This window comes from Bombina bombina, chromosome 1 (genome assembly GCF_027579735.1).
Source record: "Bombina bombina isolate aBomBom1 chromosome 1, aBomBom1.pri, whole genome shotgun sequence".
Lineage (NCBI taxonomy): Eukaryota > Metazoa > Chordata > Amphibia > Anura > Bombinatoridae > Bombina > Bombina bombina.
In genome coordinates this window covers 1,597,933,415-1,597,954,945 of record NC_069499.1, presented here as the reverse complement: position 1 = coordinate 1,597,954,945, position 21,531 = coordinate 1,597,933,415, and the positions used below count along the sequence as shown (strand labels likewise).

The following is a 21,531-nucleotide window of genomic DNA, read 5'->3' as shown; positions in this document are numbered from 1 at the left end:
AGTAATTACATCACTAGCAGCACTTGCCCCTCATGCCCTCAGTAAATACATCACTAGCAGCACTTGCCCCTCATGCCCTCAGTAAATACATCACTAGCAGCACTTGCCCCTCATGCCCTCAGTAAATACATCACTAGCAGCACTTGCCCCTCATGCCCTCAGTAATTACATCACTAGCAGCACTTGCCTCTCATGCCCTCAGTAAATACATCACTAGCAGCACTTGCCCCTCATGCCCTCAGTAATTACATCACTAGCAGCACTTGCCCCTCATGCCCCTCAGTAAATACATCACTAGCAGCACTTGCCTCTCATGCCCCTCAGTAAATACATCACTAGCAGCACTTGCCTCTAATGCCCTCAGTAATTACATCACTAGCAGCACTTGCCTCTCATACCCCTCAGTAATTACATCACTAGCAGCACTTGCCTCTCATGCCCCTCAGTAAATACATCACTAGCAGCACTTGCCTCTCATGCCCCTCAGTAAATACATCACTAGCAGCACTTGCCTCTCATGCCCTCAGTAAATACATCACTAGCAGCACTTGCCCCTCATGCCCTCAGTAAATACATCACTAGCAGCACTTGCCTCTCATGCCCCTCAGTAATTACATCACTAGCAGCACTTGCCTCTCATGCCCCTCAGTAAATACATCACTAGCAGCACTTGCCTCTCATGCCCTCAGTAAATACATCACTAGCAGCACTTGCCTCTCATGCCCCTCAGTAATTACATCACTAGCAGCACTTGCCTCTCATGCCCTCAGTAAATACATCACTAGCAGCACTTGCCCCTCATGCCCTCAGTAAATACATTACTAGCAGCACTTGCCAGCTGTGCCCCCTGCACGGGCAGTGGGTCATTTCTTATTTTTGTGGATCTCCCATCAGGTTTGTATTACTTGAGACACAGATAATGCGCAGTCACCAATCCCCCTACACTGCAGTTCCATTCCCAGCACACAGGGGGCACTGTTGCTCCACAGTCTGAGTTTCATGAAGAAATTCTTTACATGACATAATTTATCTCCTATTCTGTCACACGTCACTGACAAGCAGTGTGTTGTCTGACTAAAGCAAATTCTGTTCTCTGCAACAAGTGTCACTTAACATATGGAATTCGCTCTAACAAGAGTTGTTGCTGGGTATCTGCTATAGAAACATTCTGTACCATATGTGCAATATGCTGCAGGAGTCTCTGGCAACCAAAAGGTTAAGTGCTACTCAGAATAAGCTATGTTACTGCTGCACTAACTGACACAAGAGGTTAATAACTTCAGCAGACAAATAAGAGAATAACAGAGACTTTGTGACACAGAGAATTCTGTAGTTATTTATATCTGCAGATCTAGTGCCATAATGTCCCCATATCACACAGGCATATTAACTGTCACATCACACACACACACACAGGTATATTTACTGTCACATCACACGGGTATATTTACTGTCACATCACACAGGTATATTTACTGTCACATCACACAGGTATATTTACTGTCACATCACACACACACACACACACACACACACAGGTATATTTACTGTCACATCACACAGGTATATTTACTGTCACATCACACGGGTATATTTACTGTCACATCACACAGGTATATTTACTGTCACATCACACACACACACACACACACAGGTATATTTACTGTCACATCACACGGGTATATTTACTGTCACATCACACAGGTATATTTACTGTCACATCACACACACACACACACACAGGTATATTTACTGTCACATCACACGGGTATATTTACTGTCACATCACACAGGTATATTTACTGTCACATCACACAGGTATATTTACTGTCACATCACACACACACACAGGTATATTAACTGTCACATCACATGGGTATATTTACTGTCACATCACACACACACACAGGTATATTAACTGTCACATCACACAGGTATATTTACTGTCACATCACACACACACACACACACACACAGGTATATTTACTGTCACATCACACACACACACAGGTATATTAACTGTCACATCACACAGGTATATTTACTGTCACATCACACGGGTATATTTACTGTCACATCACACAGGTATATTTACTGTCACATCACACAGGTATATTTACTGTCACATCACACACACACACACACAGGTATATTAACTGTCACATCACATGGGTATATTAACTGTCACATCAGGAGGTGAGTTTGTTACAGACAGAAAATCATTAATATGTTAATCCTCAGTTATCAGACGGATGCCGGTTATTGACATGCACTGAATAAACCCAACATATTATCATGACAAAGTATTATGTTACTTATTTGGTGTATGTCACACATGTCACACAAACAAAACACACTGGATGATACAGGAACAAATGCTGTCACAATATATCATGATACACACACTATACAGATGACAAAAACAGCAGCACATCTGCAACTTAATGGTCTTATTCTGAGCAGATGTGTCCCCCAGATAGTAGCCAAACCCCAGCTGTAGTAACAGGCTTACCTGCCCTGTTACTAGAGTAATAATCACAGCTGGCGTATCTGCCTTATTACTAGAGTAATAATCACAGCTGGCTTATCTGCCTTATTACTAGAGTAATAATCACAGCTGGCTTATCTGCCCTGTTACTAGAGTAATAATCACAGCTGGCTTATCTGCCTTATTACTAGAGTAATAATCACAGCTGGCTTATCTGCCCTGTTACTAGAGTAATAATCACAGCTGGCTTACCTGCCCTGTTACTAGTGTAATAATCACAGCTGGCTTACCTGCCCTGTTACTAGAGTAATAATCACAGCTGGCTTATCTGCCCTGTTACTAGAGTAATAATCACAGCTGGCTTACCTGCCCTGTTACTAGTGTAATAATCACAGCTGGCTTATCTGCCTTATTACTAGAGTAATAATCACAGCTGGCTTATCTGCCTTATTACTAGAGTAATAATCACAGCTGGCTTATCTGCCTTATTACTAGAGTAATAATCACAGCTGGCTTATCTGCCCTGTTACTAGAGTAATAATCACAGCTGGCTTACCTGCCCTGTTACTAGTGTAATAATCACAGCTGGCTTATCTGCCTTATTACTAGAGTAATAATCACAGCTGGCTTATCTGCCCTGTTACTAGAGTAATAATCACAGCTGGCTTACCTGCCCTGTTACTAGTGTAATAATCACAGCTGGCTTATCTGCCTTATTACTAGAGTAATAATCACAGCTGTCTTATCTGCCCTGTTACTAGAGTAATAATCACAGCTGGCGTATCTGCCTTATTACTAGAGTAATAATCACAGCTGGCTTATCTGCCCTGTTACTAGAGTAATAATCACAGCTGGCTTATCTGCCTTGTTACTAGAGTAATAATCACAGCTGGCTTATCTGCCCTGCTACTAGAGTATTTACCCAAGCTGGGATAATTACTGTAGTAACAGGGCAGATAACTCAGCTGGGGTATTTACTGTTGTAATATGCCTACAACTCTACAGTACTAATACACGCTGGGGTAATTAGTGAGCTAATAGGGCAGATTTACCAGCTGGGGTAATTAGTGTGCTAATAGGGCAGATATACCAGCTGGGTTAATGAGTGTGCTAATATGTCAGATTTACCAGCTAGGGTAATTACTGTATTAATAGGGTAGATATCCCATTTGGGGCAATTATTTTAATAGGGTAGCTAACCTAGCTATGGTAAATAATAAAGTGATAGGGCAAATATCCAAGCTGGGGTAATTAGTCTAATATTGGAGATATCAGATAAAATAATGAATGTACTAGTAGGGCAGATATCCCATTTGGGGCAATTAGTTTAATAGGGTATATAACCTAGCTAGGGTAATAACTGTACTAATAGGGTAGATATCCCATTTGGGGTAATTAGTGTAATATGACAGATATCATAGGGTAATTTGTGTAGTGATAGAGCAAATATCTAAGCTGGGTTAATTAATCTAATATTGCAGATATAGCTATGGTAATAACTGTACTAGTAGGGCAGATATCCCATTTGGGGTAATTAGTTTAATAGGGTAGATGACCTAGCTAGGGTAATTACTGTGCTAGTAGGATAGATGTTCCATTTGGGGTAATTAGTCTAATATTGCAGATATCATAGGGTAATTACTGTACTTATCGGGTAGCTATCCCATTTTAGGCAATTAGTTTAATAGGGTAGCTGGGGTAGTTACCTCACTAGCCACTCTTGTTATGGGGCAGATATCTCAAATGAGGTTATTAGCTCAATAATAGCCCTTGTTAAAATGCCATTATATCAGTTGGGGTAGTTACTTTTATTTCCATTCATGTTATGAGGCACATATCTCAACTGGGGTAATTAACCCAATAAGCACTAGTGGTATATCAACTGGTGTCCTCCTAATGATGGGGCAGATATATCATCTGGGGTAATTACTTCTATAGTGCTGGGGGTAGATATATCAGTTGGGCTAGTAACTTTTATAGTGATGGGGCAGATATATTTGTTGGGCTAGTAACTTCTATAGTGCTGGGGGTAGATATATCAGTTGGGCTAGTAACTTTTATAGTGATGGGGCAGATATAACAGTTGAGCTAGTGACTTTTATAGTAATGGGTCAGATATACCAGTAGGGCTAGTGACTTCTATAGTGATGGGGCAGATATACCAGTTGGGCTAGTAACTTCTATAGTGATGGAGCAGATATATCAGTTGGGCTAGTGACTTCAATAGTGATGGGGCAGATATACCATTTGGGTTAGTGACTTCTATAGTGATGGGGCAGATATACCAGTAGGGCTAGTGACTTCTATAGTGATGGGGCAGATATACCAGTTGGGCTAGTGACTTCAATAGTAATGGGGCAGATATACCATTTGGGTTAGTGACTTTTATAGTGATGGGGCAGATATACCAGTTGGGCTAGTGACTTCTATAGTAATGAAGCAGATATGTCAGTTGGGCTTGTGACTTCTATAGTAATGAAGCAGATATGTCAGTTGGGCTAGGGACTTCTATAGTGATGGGGCAGATATACCAGTTGGGCTAATGAATCTATAGTAATGAAGCAGATATGTCAGTTGGGCTAGGGACTTCTATAGTGATGGAGCAGATATATCAGTTGGGCTAGTGACTTCAATAGTGATGGGGCAGATATACCATTTGGGTTAGTGACTTCTATAGTGATGGGGCAGATATACCAGTTGGGCTAATGACTCTATAGTAATGAAGCAGATATGTCAGTTGGGCTAATGACTCTATAGTAATGAAGCAGATATGTCAGTTGGGCTAGTGACTTCTATAGTGATGGGGCAGATATACCAGTTGGGCTAATGACTCTATAGTAATGAAGCAGATATGTCAGTTGGGCTAGAGACTACTATAGTGATGGTGCAGATATACCAGTTGGGCTAATGACTCTATAGTAATGAAGCAGATATGTCAGTTGGGCCTAGGGACTTCTATAGTGATGGGGCAGATATACCAGTTGGGCTAGGGACTTCTATAGTGATGGGTCAGATATACCAGTTGGGCTAATGACTCTATAGTAATGAAGCAGATAATGTCAGTTGGGCTAGGGACTTCTATAGTAATGAAACAGATATGTCAGTTGGGCTAATGACTCTATAGTAATGAAGCAGATATGTCAGTTGGGCTAATGACTCTATAGTAATGAAACAGATATGTCAGTTGGGCTAGGGACTACTATAGTGATGGGGCAGATATACCAGTTGGGCTAGGGACTTCTATAGTGATGGGGCAGATATACCAGTTGGGCTAATGACTCTATAGTAATGAAGCAGATAATGTCAGTTGGGCTAGGGACCTCTATAGTAATGAAACAGATATGTCAGTTGGGCTAATGACTCTATAGTAATGAAGCAGAAATGTCAGTTGGGCTAATGACTCTATAGTAATGAAACAGATATGTCAGTTGGGCTAATGACTCTATAGTAATGAAGCAGATATGTCAGTTGGGCTAATGACTCTATAGTAATGAAACAGATATGTCAGTTGGGCTAGGGACTTCTATAGTGATGGGGCAGATATACCAGTTGGGCTATGGACTTCTATAGTGATGGGGCAGATATACCAGTTGGGCTATGGACTTCTATAGTGATGAGGCAGATATACCAGTTGGGCTATGGACTTCTATAGTGATGGGGCAGATATACCAGTTGGGCTATGGACTTCTATAGTGATGGGGCAGATATACCAGTTGGGCTATGGACTTCTATAATGATGGGGCAGATATACCAGTTGGGAAAATGACTTATGTGAGAAGGCAGATATATCAATTGAGGAAGTTTCTTCTATAGTGATGGCTAAACTGGGCAGTCTGGAGTAATGTGCTATAAAGCTGTTGTAGCACCACTGTATACCCATGTCACACATACACAGGTACCTACCTGATCTGAACTTGCTCCTGATCAGCAGAGAGTGCTCATTCCCCAGCAGAGTCATAATGTCCAGGAGAAACAACTCCAGTGTCACAAAATATCCCTTGGTAAAACCATGAGGGGGGCAGGCAGAGGGAGGTTGCCGTTCTACCTCATGTAAAGTTCCCCTTTTCTCCTGAGAAGTACCCAATGTATCCCCTATTAATAGCCCCTTGTGGCCCCTGCAGATCCCCCTGTGCCTCAGCTCCTTGTAGTGTACGGGGCAGAGTCTGCAGGAGTTTGGTCCCATCCAGCACTCAGCTCAGAGGAAACTGATTCCCAGTCAGCTGTGCTGTACTAATGAATCCGACCAGACCCTCCTCCCCCTGACAGTCCCAGTACAGTCTGATGTCACTGGGTGCTGAAGAGACCTCCCCTGTCACTGAGTGCTGCAGAGTGCAGAGACCACCCCTGTCAGTGAGTGCTGGAGAGTGCAGAGACCTCCCCTGTCAGTGAGTGCTGGAGAGTGCAGAGACCTCCCCTGTCAGTGAGTGCTGGAGAGTGCAGAGACCTCCCCTGTCAGTGAGTGCTGGAGAGTGCAGAGACCTCCCCTGTCAGTGAGTGCTGGAGAGTGCAGAGACCACCCCTGTCAGTGAGTGCTGGAGAGTGCAGAGACCTCCCCTGTCAGTGAGTGCTGGAGAGTGCAGAGACCTCCCCTGTCAGTGAGTGCTGGAGAGTGCAGAGACCTCCCCTGTCAGTGAGTGCTGGAGAGTGCAGAGACCTCCCCTGCCAGTGAGTGCTGGAGAGTGCAGAGACCTCCCCTGTCAGAGAGTGCAGAGACCACCCCTGTCAGTGAGTGCTGGAGAGTGCAGAGACCTCCCCTGTCAGTGAGTGCTGGAGAGTGCAGAGACCTCCCCTGTCAGCGAGTGCTGGAGAGTGCAGAGACCTCCCCTGTCAGCGAGTGCTGGAGAGTGCAGAGACCTCCCCTGTCAGTGAGTGCTGGAGAGTGCAGAGACCTCCCCTGTCACTGAGTGCTGCAGAGTGCAGAGACCTCCCCTGTCAGTGAGTGCTGGAGAGTGCAGAGACCTCCCCAGTCAGTGAGTGCTGGAGAGTGCAGAGACCACCCCTGTCAGTGAGTGCTGGAGAGTGCAGAGACCACCCCTGTCAGTGAGTGCTGGAGAGTGCAGAGACCACCCCTGTCAGTGAGTGCTGGAGAGTGCAGAGACCTCCCCTGTCAGTGAGTGCTGGAGAGTGCAGAGACCTCCCCTGTCAGTGAGTGCTGGAGAGTGCAGAGACCTCCCCTGTCAGTGAGTGCTGGAGAGTGCAGAGACCTCCCCTGTCAGTGAGTGCTGGAGAGTGCAGAGACCTCCCCTGTCAGTGAGTGCTGGAGAGTGCAGAGACCTCCCCTGTCAGTGAGTGCTGGAGAGTGCAGAGACCTCCCCTGTCAGTGAGTGCTGGAGAGTGCAGAGACCTCCCCTGTCAGTGAGTGCTGGAGAGTGCAGAGACCTCCCCTGTCAGTGAGTGCTGGAGAGTGCAGAGACCTCCCCTGTCAGTGAGTGCTGGAGAGTGCAGAGACCTCCCCTGTCAGTGAGTGCTGGAGAGTGCAGAGACCACCCCTGTCAGAGAGTGCAGAGACCACCCCTGTCAGTGAGTGCTGGAGAGTGCAGAGACCTCCGCTGTCAGTGAGTGCTGGAGAGTGCAGAGACCTCCGCTGTCACTGAGTGCTGGAGAGTGCAGAGACCTCTGCTGTCAGAGAGTGCAGAGACCTCCGCTGTCAGTGAGTGCTGGAGAGTGCAGAGACCTCCCCTGTCAGTGAGTGCTGGAGAGTGCAGAGACCTCACCTGTCAGTGAGTGCTGGAGAGTGCAGAGACCACCCCTGTCAGAGAGTGCAGAGACCACCCCTGTCAGTGAGTGCTGGAGAGTGCAGAGACCTCCCCTGTCAGTGAGTGCTGGAGAGTGCAGAGACCTCCCCTGTCAGTGAGTGCTGGAGAGTGCAGAGACTTCCCCTGTCAGTGAGTGCTGGAGAGTGCAGAGACCTCCCCTGTCAGTGAGTGCTGGAGAGTGCAGAGACCACCCCTGTCAGTGAGTGCTGGAGAGTGCAGAGACCACCCCTGTCAGTGAGTGCTGGAGAGTGCAGAGACCTCCCCTGTCAGTGAGTGCTGGAGAGTGCAGAGACCTCCCCTGTCAGTGAGTGCTGGAGAGTGCAGAGACCCCCCCTGTCAGTGAGTGCTGGAGAGTGCAGAGACCTCCCCTGTCAGTGAGTGCTGGAGAGTGCAGAGACTTCCCCTGTCAGTGAGTGCTGGAGAGTGCAGAGACCTCCCCTGTCAGTGAGTGCTGGAGAGTGCAGAGACCACCCCTGTCAGTGAGTGCTGGAGAGTGCAGAGACCACCCCTGTCAGTGAGTGCTGGAGAGTGCAGAGACCTCCCCTGTCAGTGAGTGCTGGAGAGTGCAGAGACCTCCCCTGTCAGTGAGTGCTGGAGAGTGCAGAGACCTCCCCTGTCAGGGAGTGCTGGAGAGTGCAGAGACCTCCCCTGTCAGTGAGTGCTGGAGAGTGCAGAGACCTCCCCTGTCAGTGAGTGCTGGAGAGTGCAGAGACCACCCCTGTCAGAGAGTGCAGAGACCACCCCTGTCAGTGAGTGCTGGAGAGTGCAGAGACCTCCGCTGTCAGTGAGTGCTGGAGAGTGCAGAGACCTCCGCTGTCAGTGAGGGCTGGAGAGTGCAGAGACCTCCCCTGTCAGTGAGTGCTGGAGAGTGCAGAGACCTCCCCTATCAGTGAGTGCTGGAGAGTGCAGAGACCACCCCTGTCAGAGAGTGCAGAGACCACCCCTGTCAGTGAGTGCTGGAGAGTGCAGAGACCTCCCCTGTCAGTGAGTGCTGGAGAGTGCAGAGACCACCCCTGTCAGTGAGTGCTGGAGAGTGCAGAGACTTCCCCTGTCAGTGAGTGCTGGAGAGTGCAGAGACCTCCACTGTCAGTGAGTGCTGGAGAGTGCAGAGACCACCCCTGTCAGTGAGTGCTGCAGAGTGCAGAGACCACACCTGGCAGTGAGTGCTGGAGAGTGCAGAGACCCCCCCTGTCAGTGAGTGCTGGAGAGTGCAGAGACCTCCCCTGTCAGTGAGTGCTGGAGAGTGCAGAGACCTCCCCTGTCAGTGAGTGCTGGAGAGTGCAGAGACCTCCCCTGTCAGTGAGTGCTGGAGAGTGCAGAGACCTCCCCTGTCAGTGAGTGCTGGAGAGTGCAGAGACCTCCCCTGTCAGTGAGTGCTGGAGAGTGCAGAGACCTCCCCTGTCAGTGAGTGCTGGAGAGTGCAGAGACCACCCCTGTCAGAGAGTGCAGAGACCACCCCTGTCAGTGAGTGCTGGAGAGTGCAGAGACCTCCGCTGTCAGTGAGTGCTGGAGAGTGCAGAGACCTCCCCTGTCAGTGAGTGCTGGAGAGTGCAGAGACCTCCCCTGTCAGTGAGTGCTGGAGAGTGCAGAGACCACCCCTGTCAGAGAGTGCAGAGACCACCTCTGTCAGTGAGTGCTGGAGAGTGCAGAGACCTCCCCTGTCAGTGAGTGCTGGAGAGTGCAGAGACCTCCCCTGTCAGTGAGTGCTGGAGAGTGCAGAGACCTCCCCTGTCAGTGAGTGCTGGAGAGTGCAGAGACCTCCCCTGTCAGTGAGTGCTGGAGAGTGCAGAGACCACCCCTGTCAGTGAGTGCTGGAGAGTGCAGAGACCTCCCCTGTCAGTGAGTGCTGGATAGTGAAGAGACCTCCCCTGTCAGTGAGTGCTGGACAGTGCAGAGACCTCCCCTGTCAGTGAGTGCTGGAGAGTGCAGAGACCTCCCCTGTCAGTGAGTGCTGGAGAGTGCAGAGACCTCCCCTGTCAGTGAGTGCTGGAGAGTGCAGAGACCTCCCCTGTCAGTGAGTGCTGGAGAGTGCAGAGACCACCCCTGTCAGAGAGTGCAGAGACCACCCCTGTCAGTGAGTGCTGGAGAGTGCAGAGACCTCCGCTGTCAGTGAGTGCTGGAGAGTGCAGAGACCTCTGCTGTCAGTGAGTGCTGGAGGGTGCAGAGACCTCCGCTGTCAGTGAGTGCTGGAGAGTGCAGAGACCTCCCCTGTCAGTGAGTGCTGGAGAGTGCAGAGACCTCCCCTGTCAGTGAGTGCTGGAGAGTGCAGAGACCACCCCTGTCAGAGAGTGCAGAGACCACCCCTGTCAGTGAGTGCTGGAGAGTGCAGAGACCTCCCCTGTCAGTGAGTGCTGGAGAGTGCAGAGACCTCCCCTGTCAGTGAGTGCTGGAGAGTGCAGAGACTTCCCCTGTCAGTGAGTGCTGGAGAGTGCAGAGACCTCCCCTGTCAGTGAGTGCTGGAGAGTGCAGAGACCACCCCTGTCAGTGAGTGCTGGAGAGTGTAGAGACCACCCCTGTCAGTGAGTGCTGGAGAGTGCAGAGACCTCCCCTGTCAGTGAGTGCTGGAGAGTGCAGAGACCTCCCCTGTCAGTGAGTGCTGGAGAGTGCAGAGACCACCCCTGTCAGTGAGTGCTGGAGAGTGCAGAGACCTCCCCTGTCAGTGAGTGCTGGAGAGTGCAGAGACCTCCCCTGTCAGTGAGTGCAGGAGAGTGCAGAGACCTCCCCTGTCAGTGAGTGCTGGAGAGTGCAGAGACCTCCCCTGTCAGTGAGTGCTGGAGAGTGCAGAGACCACCCCTGTCAGTGAGTGCTGGAGAGTGCAGAGACCACCTCTGTCAGTGAGTGCTGGAGAGTGCAGAGACCTCCCCAGTCACTTAGTGCTTGAGAGTGCAGAGACCTCCCCTGTCAGTGAGTGCTGGAGAGTGCAGAGACCTCTGCTGTCAGTGAGTGCTGAAGAGTGCAGATATCTCCCCTGTCAGTGAGTGCTGGAGAGTGCAGAGACCACCCCTGTCAGTGAGTGCTGGAGAGTGCAGAGACCTCCCCTGTCAGTGAGTGCTGGAGAGTGCAGAGACCTCCCCTGTCAGTGAGTGCTGGAGAGTGCAGAGACCTCCCCTGTCAGTGAGTGCTGGAGAGTGCAGAGACCTTCCCAGTCACTTAGTGCTTGAGAGTGCAGAGACCTCCCCTGTCAGTGAGTGCTGGAGAGTGCAGAGATCTCCCCTGTCAGTAAGTGTTGGAGAGTGCAGAGATCTCCCCTGTAAGTGAGTGCTGGAGAGTGCAGAGACCTCCCCTGTCAGTGAGTGCTGGAGAGTGTAGAGACCTCCCCAGTCAGTGAGTGCTGGAGAGTGCAGAGACCACCCCTGTCAGTGAGTGCTGGAGAGTGCAGAGACCTCCCCAGTCAGTGAGTGCTGGAGAGTGCAGAGATCTCCCCTGTCAGTGAGTGCTGGAAAATGCAGAGACTTCCCCTGTCAGTGAGTGCTGGAGAGTGCAGAGACTTCCCCAGTCAGTGAGTGCTGGAGAGTGCAGAGATCTCCCCTGTCAGTGAGTGCTGGAGAGTGCAGAGACTTCCCCAGTCAGTGAGTGCTGGAGAGTGCAGAGATCTCCCCTGTCAGTGAGTGCTGGAGAGTGCAGAGACCTCCCCTGTCAGAGAGTGCAGAGACTTCCCCTGTCAGTGAGTGCTGGAGAGTGCAGAGACCTCCCCAGTCAGTGAGTGCTGGAGAGTGCAGAGATCTCCCCTGTCAGTGAGTGCTGGAGAGTGCAGAGACCTCCCCAGTCACTTAGTGCTTGAGAGTGCAGAGACCTCCCCTGTCAGTGAGTGCTGGAGAGTGCAGAGACCACCCCTGTCAGTGAGTGCTGGAGAGTGCAGAGACCTCCCCAGTCAGTGAGTGCTGGAGAGTGCAGAGATCTCCCCTGTCAGTGAGTGCTGGAGAGTGCAGAGACTTCCCCTGTCAGTGAGTGCTGGAGAGTGCAGAGACTTCCCCAGTCAGTGAGTGCTGGAGAGTGCAGAGATCTCCCCTGTCAGTGAGTGCTGGAGAGTGCAGAGACTTCCCCTGTCAGTGAGTGCTGGAGAGTGCAGAGATCTCCCCTGTCAGTGAGTGCTGGAGAGTGCAGAGACCTCCCCTGTCAGAGAGTGCAGAGACTTCCCCTGTCAGTGAGTGCTGGAGAGTGCAGAGACCTCCCCAGTCAGTGAGTGCTGGAGAGTGCAGAGATCTCCCCTGTCAGTGAGTGCTGGAGAGTGCAGAGACTTCCCCAGTCAGTGAGTGCTGGAGAGTGCAGAGACCTCCCCTGTCAGTGAGTGCTGGAGAGTGCAGAGACTTCCCCAGTCAGTGAGTGCTGGAGAGTGCAGAGATCTCCCCTGTCAGTGAGTGCTGGAGAGTGCAGAGACCTCCCCTGTCAGTGAGTGCTGGAGAGTGCAGAGACCTCCCCTGTCAGAGAGTGCAGAGACTTCCCCTGTCAGTGAGTGCTGGAGAGTGCAGAGACCTCCCCAGTCAGTGAGTGCTGGAGAGTGCAGAGACCTCCCCAGTCAGTGAGTGCTGGAGAGTGCAGAGATCTCCCCTGTCAGTGAGTGCTGGAGAGTGCAGAGATCTCCCTGTCACTGTGTAACCCCCTGATCTTTACTGTTTGTTATCATCTGACAACCTCCTATCACTGCTTCTGTCTGCCCTGAAATATCCTCCCTTTGTCCCCTCCAGTATCTTTAAAGGGACGGTTTACTGTTTATAAAGATAGATTCCCCAGCGTTGCATTGTTAGATTAATATACTTTATATCCTCTAACCTGCGTCTAAGCCCATGCAGGCCGCCTCTTATTGTTATAGCTTTTCACAGCAAGATAGTGCTGGCTCATGTGTGCCACATAGATAACATTATGCTCACTCCCGTGCACAACACCCAGACACTGCTGACTCATGTGTGCCATATAGATAACATTGTGCTCACTCCCGTGCACAACACCCAGACACTGCCGACTCATGTGTGCCATATAGATAACATTGTGCTCACTCCCGTGCACAACACCCAGACACTGCTGACTCATGTGTGCCATATAGATAACATTGTGCTCACTCCCGTGCACAACACCCAGACACTGCCGACTCATGTGTGCCATATAGATAACATTATGCTCACTCCCGTACACAACACCCAGACACTGCCGGCTCATGTGTAATATATAGATAACATTATGCTCACTCCCGTGCACAACACCCAGACACTGCTGACTCATGTGTGCCATATAGATAACATTATGCTCACTCCCGTGCACAACACCCAGACACTGCCGACTCATGTGTGCCATATCGATAACATTGTGCTCACTCCCGTGCACAACACCCAGACACTGCCGACTCATGTGTGCCATATAGATAACATTATGCTCACTCCCGTGCACAGCACCCAGACACTGCTGACTCATGTGTGCCATATAGATAACATTATGCTCACTCCCGTGCACAACACCCAGACACTGCCGGCTCATGTGTGCCATATAGATAACATTATGCTCACTCCTGTGCACAGCACCCAGACACTGCTGGCTCATGTGTGCCATATAGATAACATTATGCTCACTACTGTGCACAACACCCAGACACTGCCGACTCATGTGTGCCATATAGATAACATTGTGCTCACTCCCGTGCACAACACCCAGACACTGCTGACTCATGTGGGCCATATAGATAACATTATGCTCACTCCCATGCACAACACCCAGACACTGCCGACTCATGTGTGCCATATAGATAACATTATGCTCACTCCCGTGCACAACACCCAGACACTGCCGACTCATGTGTGCCATATAGATAACATTATGCTCACTCCCGTGCACAGCACCCAGACACTGCTGACTCATGTGTGCCATATAGATAACATTATGCTCACTCCCGTGCACAACACCCAGACACTGCCGACTCATGTGTGCCATATAGATAACATTATGCTCACTCCCGTGCACAACACCCAGACACTGCTGACTCATGTGTGCCATATAGATAACATTATGCTCACTCCCGTGCACAACACCCAGACACTGCTGACTCATGTGTGCCATATAGATAACATTATGCTCACTCCCGTGCACAACACCCAGACACTGCTGACTCATGTGTGCCATATAGATAACATTATGCTCACTACTGTGCACAACACCCAGACACTGCTGACTCATGTGTGCCATATAGATAACATTGTGCTCACTCCCGTGCACAACACCCAGACACTGCCGGCTCATGTGTGCCATATAGATAACATTATGCTCACTCCCGTACACAACACCCAGACACTGCTGACTCATGTGTGCCATATAGATAACATTATGCTCACTCCCGTCCACAACACCCAGACACTGCCGACTCATGTGTGCCATATAGATAACATTATGCTCACTCCCGTGCACAACACCCAGACACTGCCGACTCATGTGTGCCATATAGATAACATTGTGCTCACTCCCGTGCACAACACCCAGACACTGCCGGCTCATGTGTGCCATATAGATAACATTATGCTCACTCCCGTGCACAACACCCAGACACTGCTGACTCATGTGTGCCATATAGATAACATTGTGCTCACTCCCGTGCACAACACCCAGACACTGCCGGCTCATGTGTGCCATATAGATAACATTATGCTCACTCCCGTGCACAACACCCAGACACTGCCGACTCATGTGTGCCATATAGATAACATTATGCTCACTCCCGTGCACAACACCCAGACACTGCTGACTCATGGGTGCCATATAGATAACATTATGCTCACTCCCGTGCACAACACCCAGACACTGCTGACTCATGTGTGCCATATAGATAACATTATGCTCACTCCCGTGCACAACACCCAGACACTGCTGACTCATGTGTGCCATATAGATAACATTATGCCCACTCCCGTGCACAACACCCAGACACTGCCGGCTCATGTGTGCCATATAGATAACATTATGCTCACTCCTGTGCACAACACCCAGACACTGCTGACTCATGTGTGCCATATAGATAACATTATGCTCACTCCCGTGCACAACACCCAGACACCGCTGACTCATGTGTGCCATAAAGATAACATTATGCTCACTCCCGTGCACAACACCCAGACACTGCCGACTCATGTGTGCCATATAGATAACATTATGCTCACTCCCGTGCACAACACCCAGACACTTCTGACTCATGTGTGCCATATAGATAACATTATGCTCACTCCCGTGCACAACACCCAGACACTGCTGACTCATGTGTGTCATATAGATAACATTATGCTCACTCCCGTACACAACACCCAGACACTGCTGACTCATGTGTGTCATATAGATAACATTATGCTCACTCCCGTGCACAACACCCAGACACTGCTGACTCATGTGTGCCATATAGATAACATTATGCTCACTCCCGTGCACAACACCCAGACACTGCTGACTCATGTGTGCCATATAGATAACATTATGCTCACTCCCGTGCACAACACCCAGACACTGCCGACTCATGTGTGCCATATAGATAACATTATGCTCACTCCCGTGCACAACACCCAGACACTGCCGACTCATGTGTGCCATATAGATAACATTATGCTCACTCCCGTGCACAACACCCAGACACTGCTGACTCATGTGTGCCATATAGATAACATTATGCTCACTACTGTGCACAACACCCAGACACTGCTGACTCATGTGTGCCATATAGATAACATTGTGCTCACTCCCGTGCACAACACCCAGACACTTCTGACTCATGTGTGCCATATAGATAACATTATGCTCACTCCCGTGCACAACACCCAGACACTGCTGGCTCATGTGTGCCATATAGATAACATTATGCTCACTCCCGTGCACAACACCCAGACACTTCTGACTCATGTGTGCCATATAGATAACATTGTGCTCACTCCCGTGCACAACACCCAGACACTTCTGACTCATGTGTGCCATATAGATAACATTATGCTCACTCCCGTGCACAACACCCAGACACTGCTGACTCATGTGTGCCATATAGATAACATTATGCCCACTCCCGTGCACAACACCCAGACACTGCTGGCTCATGTGTGCCATATAGATAACATTGTGCTCACTCCCGTGCACAACACCCAGACACTTCTGACTCATGTGTGCCATATAGATAACATTATGCTCACTCCCGTGCACAACACCCAGACACTTCTGACTCATGTGTGCCATATAGATAACATTATGCTCACTCCCGTCCACAACACCCAGACACTGCCGACTCATGTGTGCCATATAGATAACATTATGCTCACTCCCGTGCACAACACCCAGACACTGCCGACTCATGTGTGCCATATAGATAACATTGTGCTCACTCCCGTGCACAACACCCAGACACTGCCGGCTCATGTGTGCCATATAGATAACATTATGCTCACTCCCGTGCACAACACCCAGACACTGCTGACTCATGTGTGCCATATAGATAACATTGTGCTCACTCCCGTGCACAACACCCAGACACTGCCGGCTCATGTGTGCCATATAGATAACATTATGCTCACTCCCGTGCACAACACCCAGACACTGCCGACTCATGTGTGCCATATAGATAACATTATGCTCACTCCCGTGCACAACACCCAGACACTGCTGACTCATGGGTGCCATATAGATAACATTATGCTCACTCCCGTGCACAACACCCAGACACTGCTGACTCATGTGTGCCATATAGATAACATTATGCTCACTCCCGTGCACAACACCCAGACACTGCTGACTCATGTGTGCCATATAGATAACATTATGCCCACTCCCGTGCACAACACCCAGACACTGCCGGCTCATGTGTGCCATATAGATAACATTATGCTCACTCCTGTGCACAACACCCAGACACTGCTGACTCATGTGTGCCATATAGATAACATTATGCTCACTCCCGTGCACAACACCCAGACACCGCTGACTCATGTGTGCCATAAAGATAACATTATGCTCACTCCCGTGCACAACACCCAGACACTGCCGACTCATGTGTGCCATATAGATAACATTATGCTCACTCCCGTGCACAACACCCAGACACTTCTGACTCATGTGTGCCATATAGATAACATTATGCTCACTCCCGTGCACAACACCCAGACACTGCTGACTCATGTGTGCCATATAGATAACATTGTGCTCACTCCCGTATACAACACCCAGACACTGCTGACTCATGTGTGTCATATAGATAACATTATGCTCACTCCCGTACACAACACCCAGACACTGCTGACTCATGTGTGTCATATAGATAACATTATGCTCACTCCCGTGCACAACACCCAGACACTGCTGACTCATGTGTGCCATATAGATAACATTATGCTCACTCCCGTGCACAACACCCAGACACTGCTGACTCATGTGTGCCATATAGATAACATTATGCTCACTCCCGTGCACAACACCCAGACACTGCTGACTCATGTGTGCCATATAGATAACATTATGCTCACTCCCGTGCACAACACCCAGACACTGCCGACTCATGTGTGCCATATAGATAACATTATGCCCACTCCCGTGCACAACACCCAGACACTGCCGGCTCATGTGTGCCATATAGATAACATTGTGCTCACTCCCGTGCACAACACCCAGACACTGCCGACTCATGTGTGCCATATAGATAACATTATGCTCACTCCCGTGCACAACACCCAGACACTGCTGACTCATGTGTGCCATATAGATAACATTATGCTCACTACTGTGCACAACACCCAGACACTGCTGACTCATGTGTGCCATATAGATAACATTGTGCTCACTCCCGTGCACAACACCCAGACACTTCTGACTCATGTGTGCCATATAGATAACATTATGCTCACTCCCGTGCACAACACCCAGACACTGCTGGCTCATGTGTGCCATATAGATAACATTATGCTCACTCCCGTGCACAACACCCAGACACTTCTGACTCATGTGTGCCATATAGATAACATTGTGCTCACTCCCGTGCACAACACCCAGACACTTCTGACTCATGTGTGCCATATAGATAACATTATGCTCACTCCCGTGCACAACACCCAGACACTGCTGGCTCATGTGTGCCATATAGATAACATTGTGCTCACTCCCGTGCACAACACCCAGACACTTCTGACTCATGTGTGCCATATAGATAACATTATGCTCACTCCCGTGCACAACACCCAGACACTGCCGGCTCATGTGTGCCATATAGATAACATTGTGCTCACTCCCGTACACAACACCCAGACACTGCCGGCTCATGTGTGCCATATAGATAACATTGTGCTCACTCCCGTGCACAACACCCAGACACTGCTGACTCAGCTGTGCCATATAGATAACATTATGCTCACTCCCGTACACAACACCCAGACACTGCCGGCTCATGTGTGCCATATAGATAACATTATGCTCACTCCTGTGCACAGCACCCAGACACTGCTGACTCATGTGTGCCATATAGATAACATTATGCTCACTCCCGTACACAACACCCAGACACTGCTGACTCATGTGTGCCATATAGATAACATTATGCTCACTCCCATACACAACACCCAGACACTGCCGGCTCATGTGTGCCATATAGATAACATTATGCTCACTCCCGTACACAACACCCAGACACTGCCGGCTCATGTGTGCCATATAGATAACATTATGCTCACTCCTGTGCACAACACCCAGACACTGCTGACTCATGTGTGCCATATAGATAACATTATGCTCACTCCCGTGCACAACACCCAGACACTGCTGACTCATGTGTGCCATATAGATAACATTATGCTCACTCCCGTGCACAACACCCAGACACTGCTGACTCATGTGTGCCATATAGATAACATTATGCTCACTCCCGTGCACAACACCCAGACACTGCTGACTCATGTGTGCCATATAGATAACATTGTGCTCACTCCCGTGCACAACACCCAGACACTGCTGACTCATGTGTGCCATATAGATAACATTATGCTCACTCCCGTGCACAGCACCCAGACACTGCCGGCTCATGTGTGCCATATAGATAACATTATGCTCACTACTGTGCACAACACCCAGACACTGCTGGCTCATGTGTGCCATATAGATAACATTATGCTCACTCCCGTGCACAGCACCCAGACACTGCTGGCTCATGTGTGCCATATAGATAACATTATGCTCACTCCCGTGCACAACACCCAGACACTGCCGACTCATATGTGCCATATAGATAACATTATGCTCACTCCCGTGCACAACACCCAGACACTGCTGGCTCATGTGTGCCATATAGATAACATTATGCTCACTCCCGTGCACAACACCCAGACACTGCTGACTCATGTGTGCCATATAGATAACATTATGCTCACTCCCGTGCACAGCACCCAGACACTGCCGGCTCATGTGTGCCATATAGATAACATTATGCTCACTACTGTGCACAACACCCAGACACTGCTGGCTCATGTGTGCCATATAGATAACATTATGCTCACTCCCGTGCACAACACCCAGACACTGCCGGCTCATGTGTGCCATATAGATAACATTATGCTCACTCCCGTGCACAACACCCAGACACTGCTGGCTCATGTGTGCCATATAGATAACATTATGCTCACTCCCGTGCACAACACCCAGACACTGCCGGCTCATGTGTGCCATATAGATACCATTGTGCTCACTCCCGTGCACAACACCCAGACACTGCTGACTCATGTGTGCCATATAGATAACATTATGCTCACTCCCGTGCACAGCACCCAGACACTGCCGGCTCATGTGTGCCATATAGATAACATTATGCTCACTACTGTGCACAACACCCAGACACTGCTGGCTCATGTGTGCCATATAGATAACATTATGCTCACTCCCGTGCACAACACCCAGACACTGCCGGCTCATGTGTGCCATATAGATAACATTATGCTCACTCCTGTGCACAGCACCCAGACACTGCTGGCTCATGTGTGCCATATAGATAACATTATGCTCACTCCCGTGCACAACACCCAGACACTGCCAGCTCATGTGTGCCATATAGATAACATTATGCTCACTCCCGTGCACAACACCCAGACACTGCTGACTCATGTGTGTCATATAGATAACATTATGCTCACTCCCGTGCACAACACCCAGACACTGCTGACTCATGTGTGCCATATAGATAACATTATGCTCACTACTGTGCACAACACCCAGACACTGCTGACTCATGTGTGCCATATAGATACCATTGTGCTCACTCCCGTGCACAACACCCAGACACTGCTGACTCATGTGTGCCATATAGATAACATTATGCTCACTCTCGTGCACAACACCCAGACACTGCTGACTCATGTGTGCCATATAGATATTATGCTCACTCCCGTGCACAACACTTAGACACTATTAGTTCATGTGTTCCATATAGATAACATTATGCTCACTCCCGTGCACAACACCCAGACACTGCTGACTCATGTGTGCCATATAGATAACATTATGCTCACTACTGTGCACAACACCCAGACACTGCTGACTCATGTGTGCCATATAGATAACATTATGCTCACTACTATGGAGTTTTCATGATTCAGCACTAATTGGCTAAAATACAAGTATGTAAATGGCACTGAGATAAGGAACTGAGATAAGGGGCAGTCTGCAGAGACTTATATACAGGTACTCACAGAAGAAGTTATATTAATATAACTGAGATAAGGGGCAGTCTGCAGAGACTTATATACAGTTACTCACAGAAGAAGTTATATTAATATAACTGAGATAAGGGGCAGTCTGCAGAGACTTATATACAGGTACTCACAGAAGAAGTTATATTAATATAACTGAGATAAGGGGCAGTCTGCAGAGACTTATATACAGGTACTCAGAGAAGAAGCTTTATTAATATAACTGAGATAAGGGGCAGTCTGCAGAGACTTATATACAGTTACTCACAGAAGAAGTTATATTAATATAACTGAGATAAGGGGCAGTCTGCAGAGACTTATATACAGTTACTCACAGAAGAAGTAATATTAATATAACTGAGATAAGGGGCAGTCTGCAGAGACTTATATACAGGTACTCACAGAAGAAGTAATATTAATATAACTGAGATAAGGGGCAGTCTGCAGAGACTTATATACAGGTACTCACAGAAGAAGTTATATTAATATAACTGAGATAAGGGGCAGTCTGCAGAGACTTATATACAGGTACTCACAGAAGAAGTTATATTAATATAACTGAGATAAGGGGCAGTCTGCAGAGACTTATATACAGGTACTCACAGAAGAAGTTATATTA

At 48.9% G+C, this 21,531-nt stretch overlaps 1 protein-coding gene across 1 annotated transcript in view; it reads right to left on the bottom strand.

Annotated features, from left to right (window-relative positions):
- LOC128656548 (uncharacterized) overlaps positions 1–6,693 on the bottom strand; it is a 125,000-nt gene extending 118,307 nt beyond the window's left edge. The window contains exon 1 of the mRNA XM_053710514.1: positions 6,392–6,693. Coding sequence (XP_053566489.1) covers positions 6,392–6,671 — 280 coding nt within the window. The 5' untranslated portion in view covers positions 6,672–6,693. The remainder of the gene's footprint in view (positions 1–6,391) is intronic.
- Between the last annotated feature and the right edge of the window lie 14,838 nt (positions 6,694–21,531).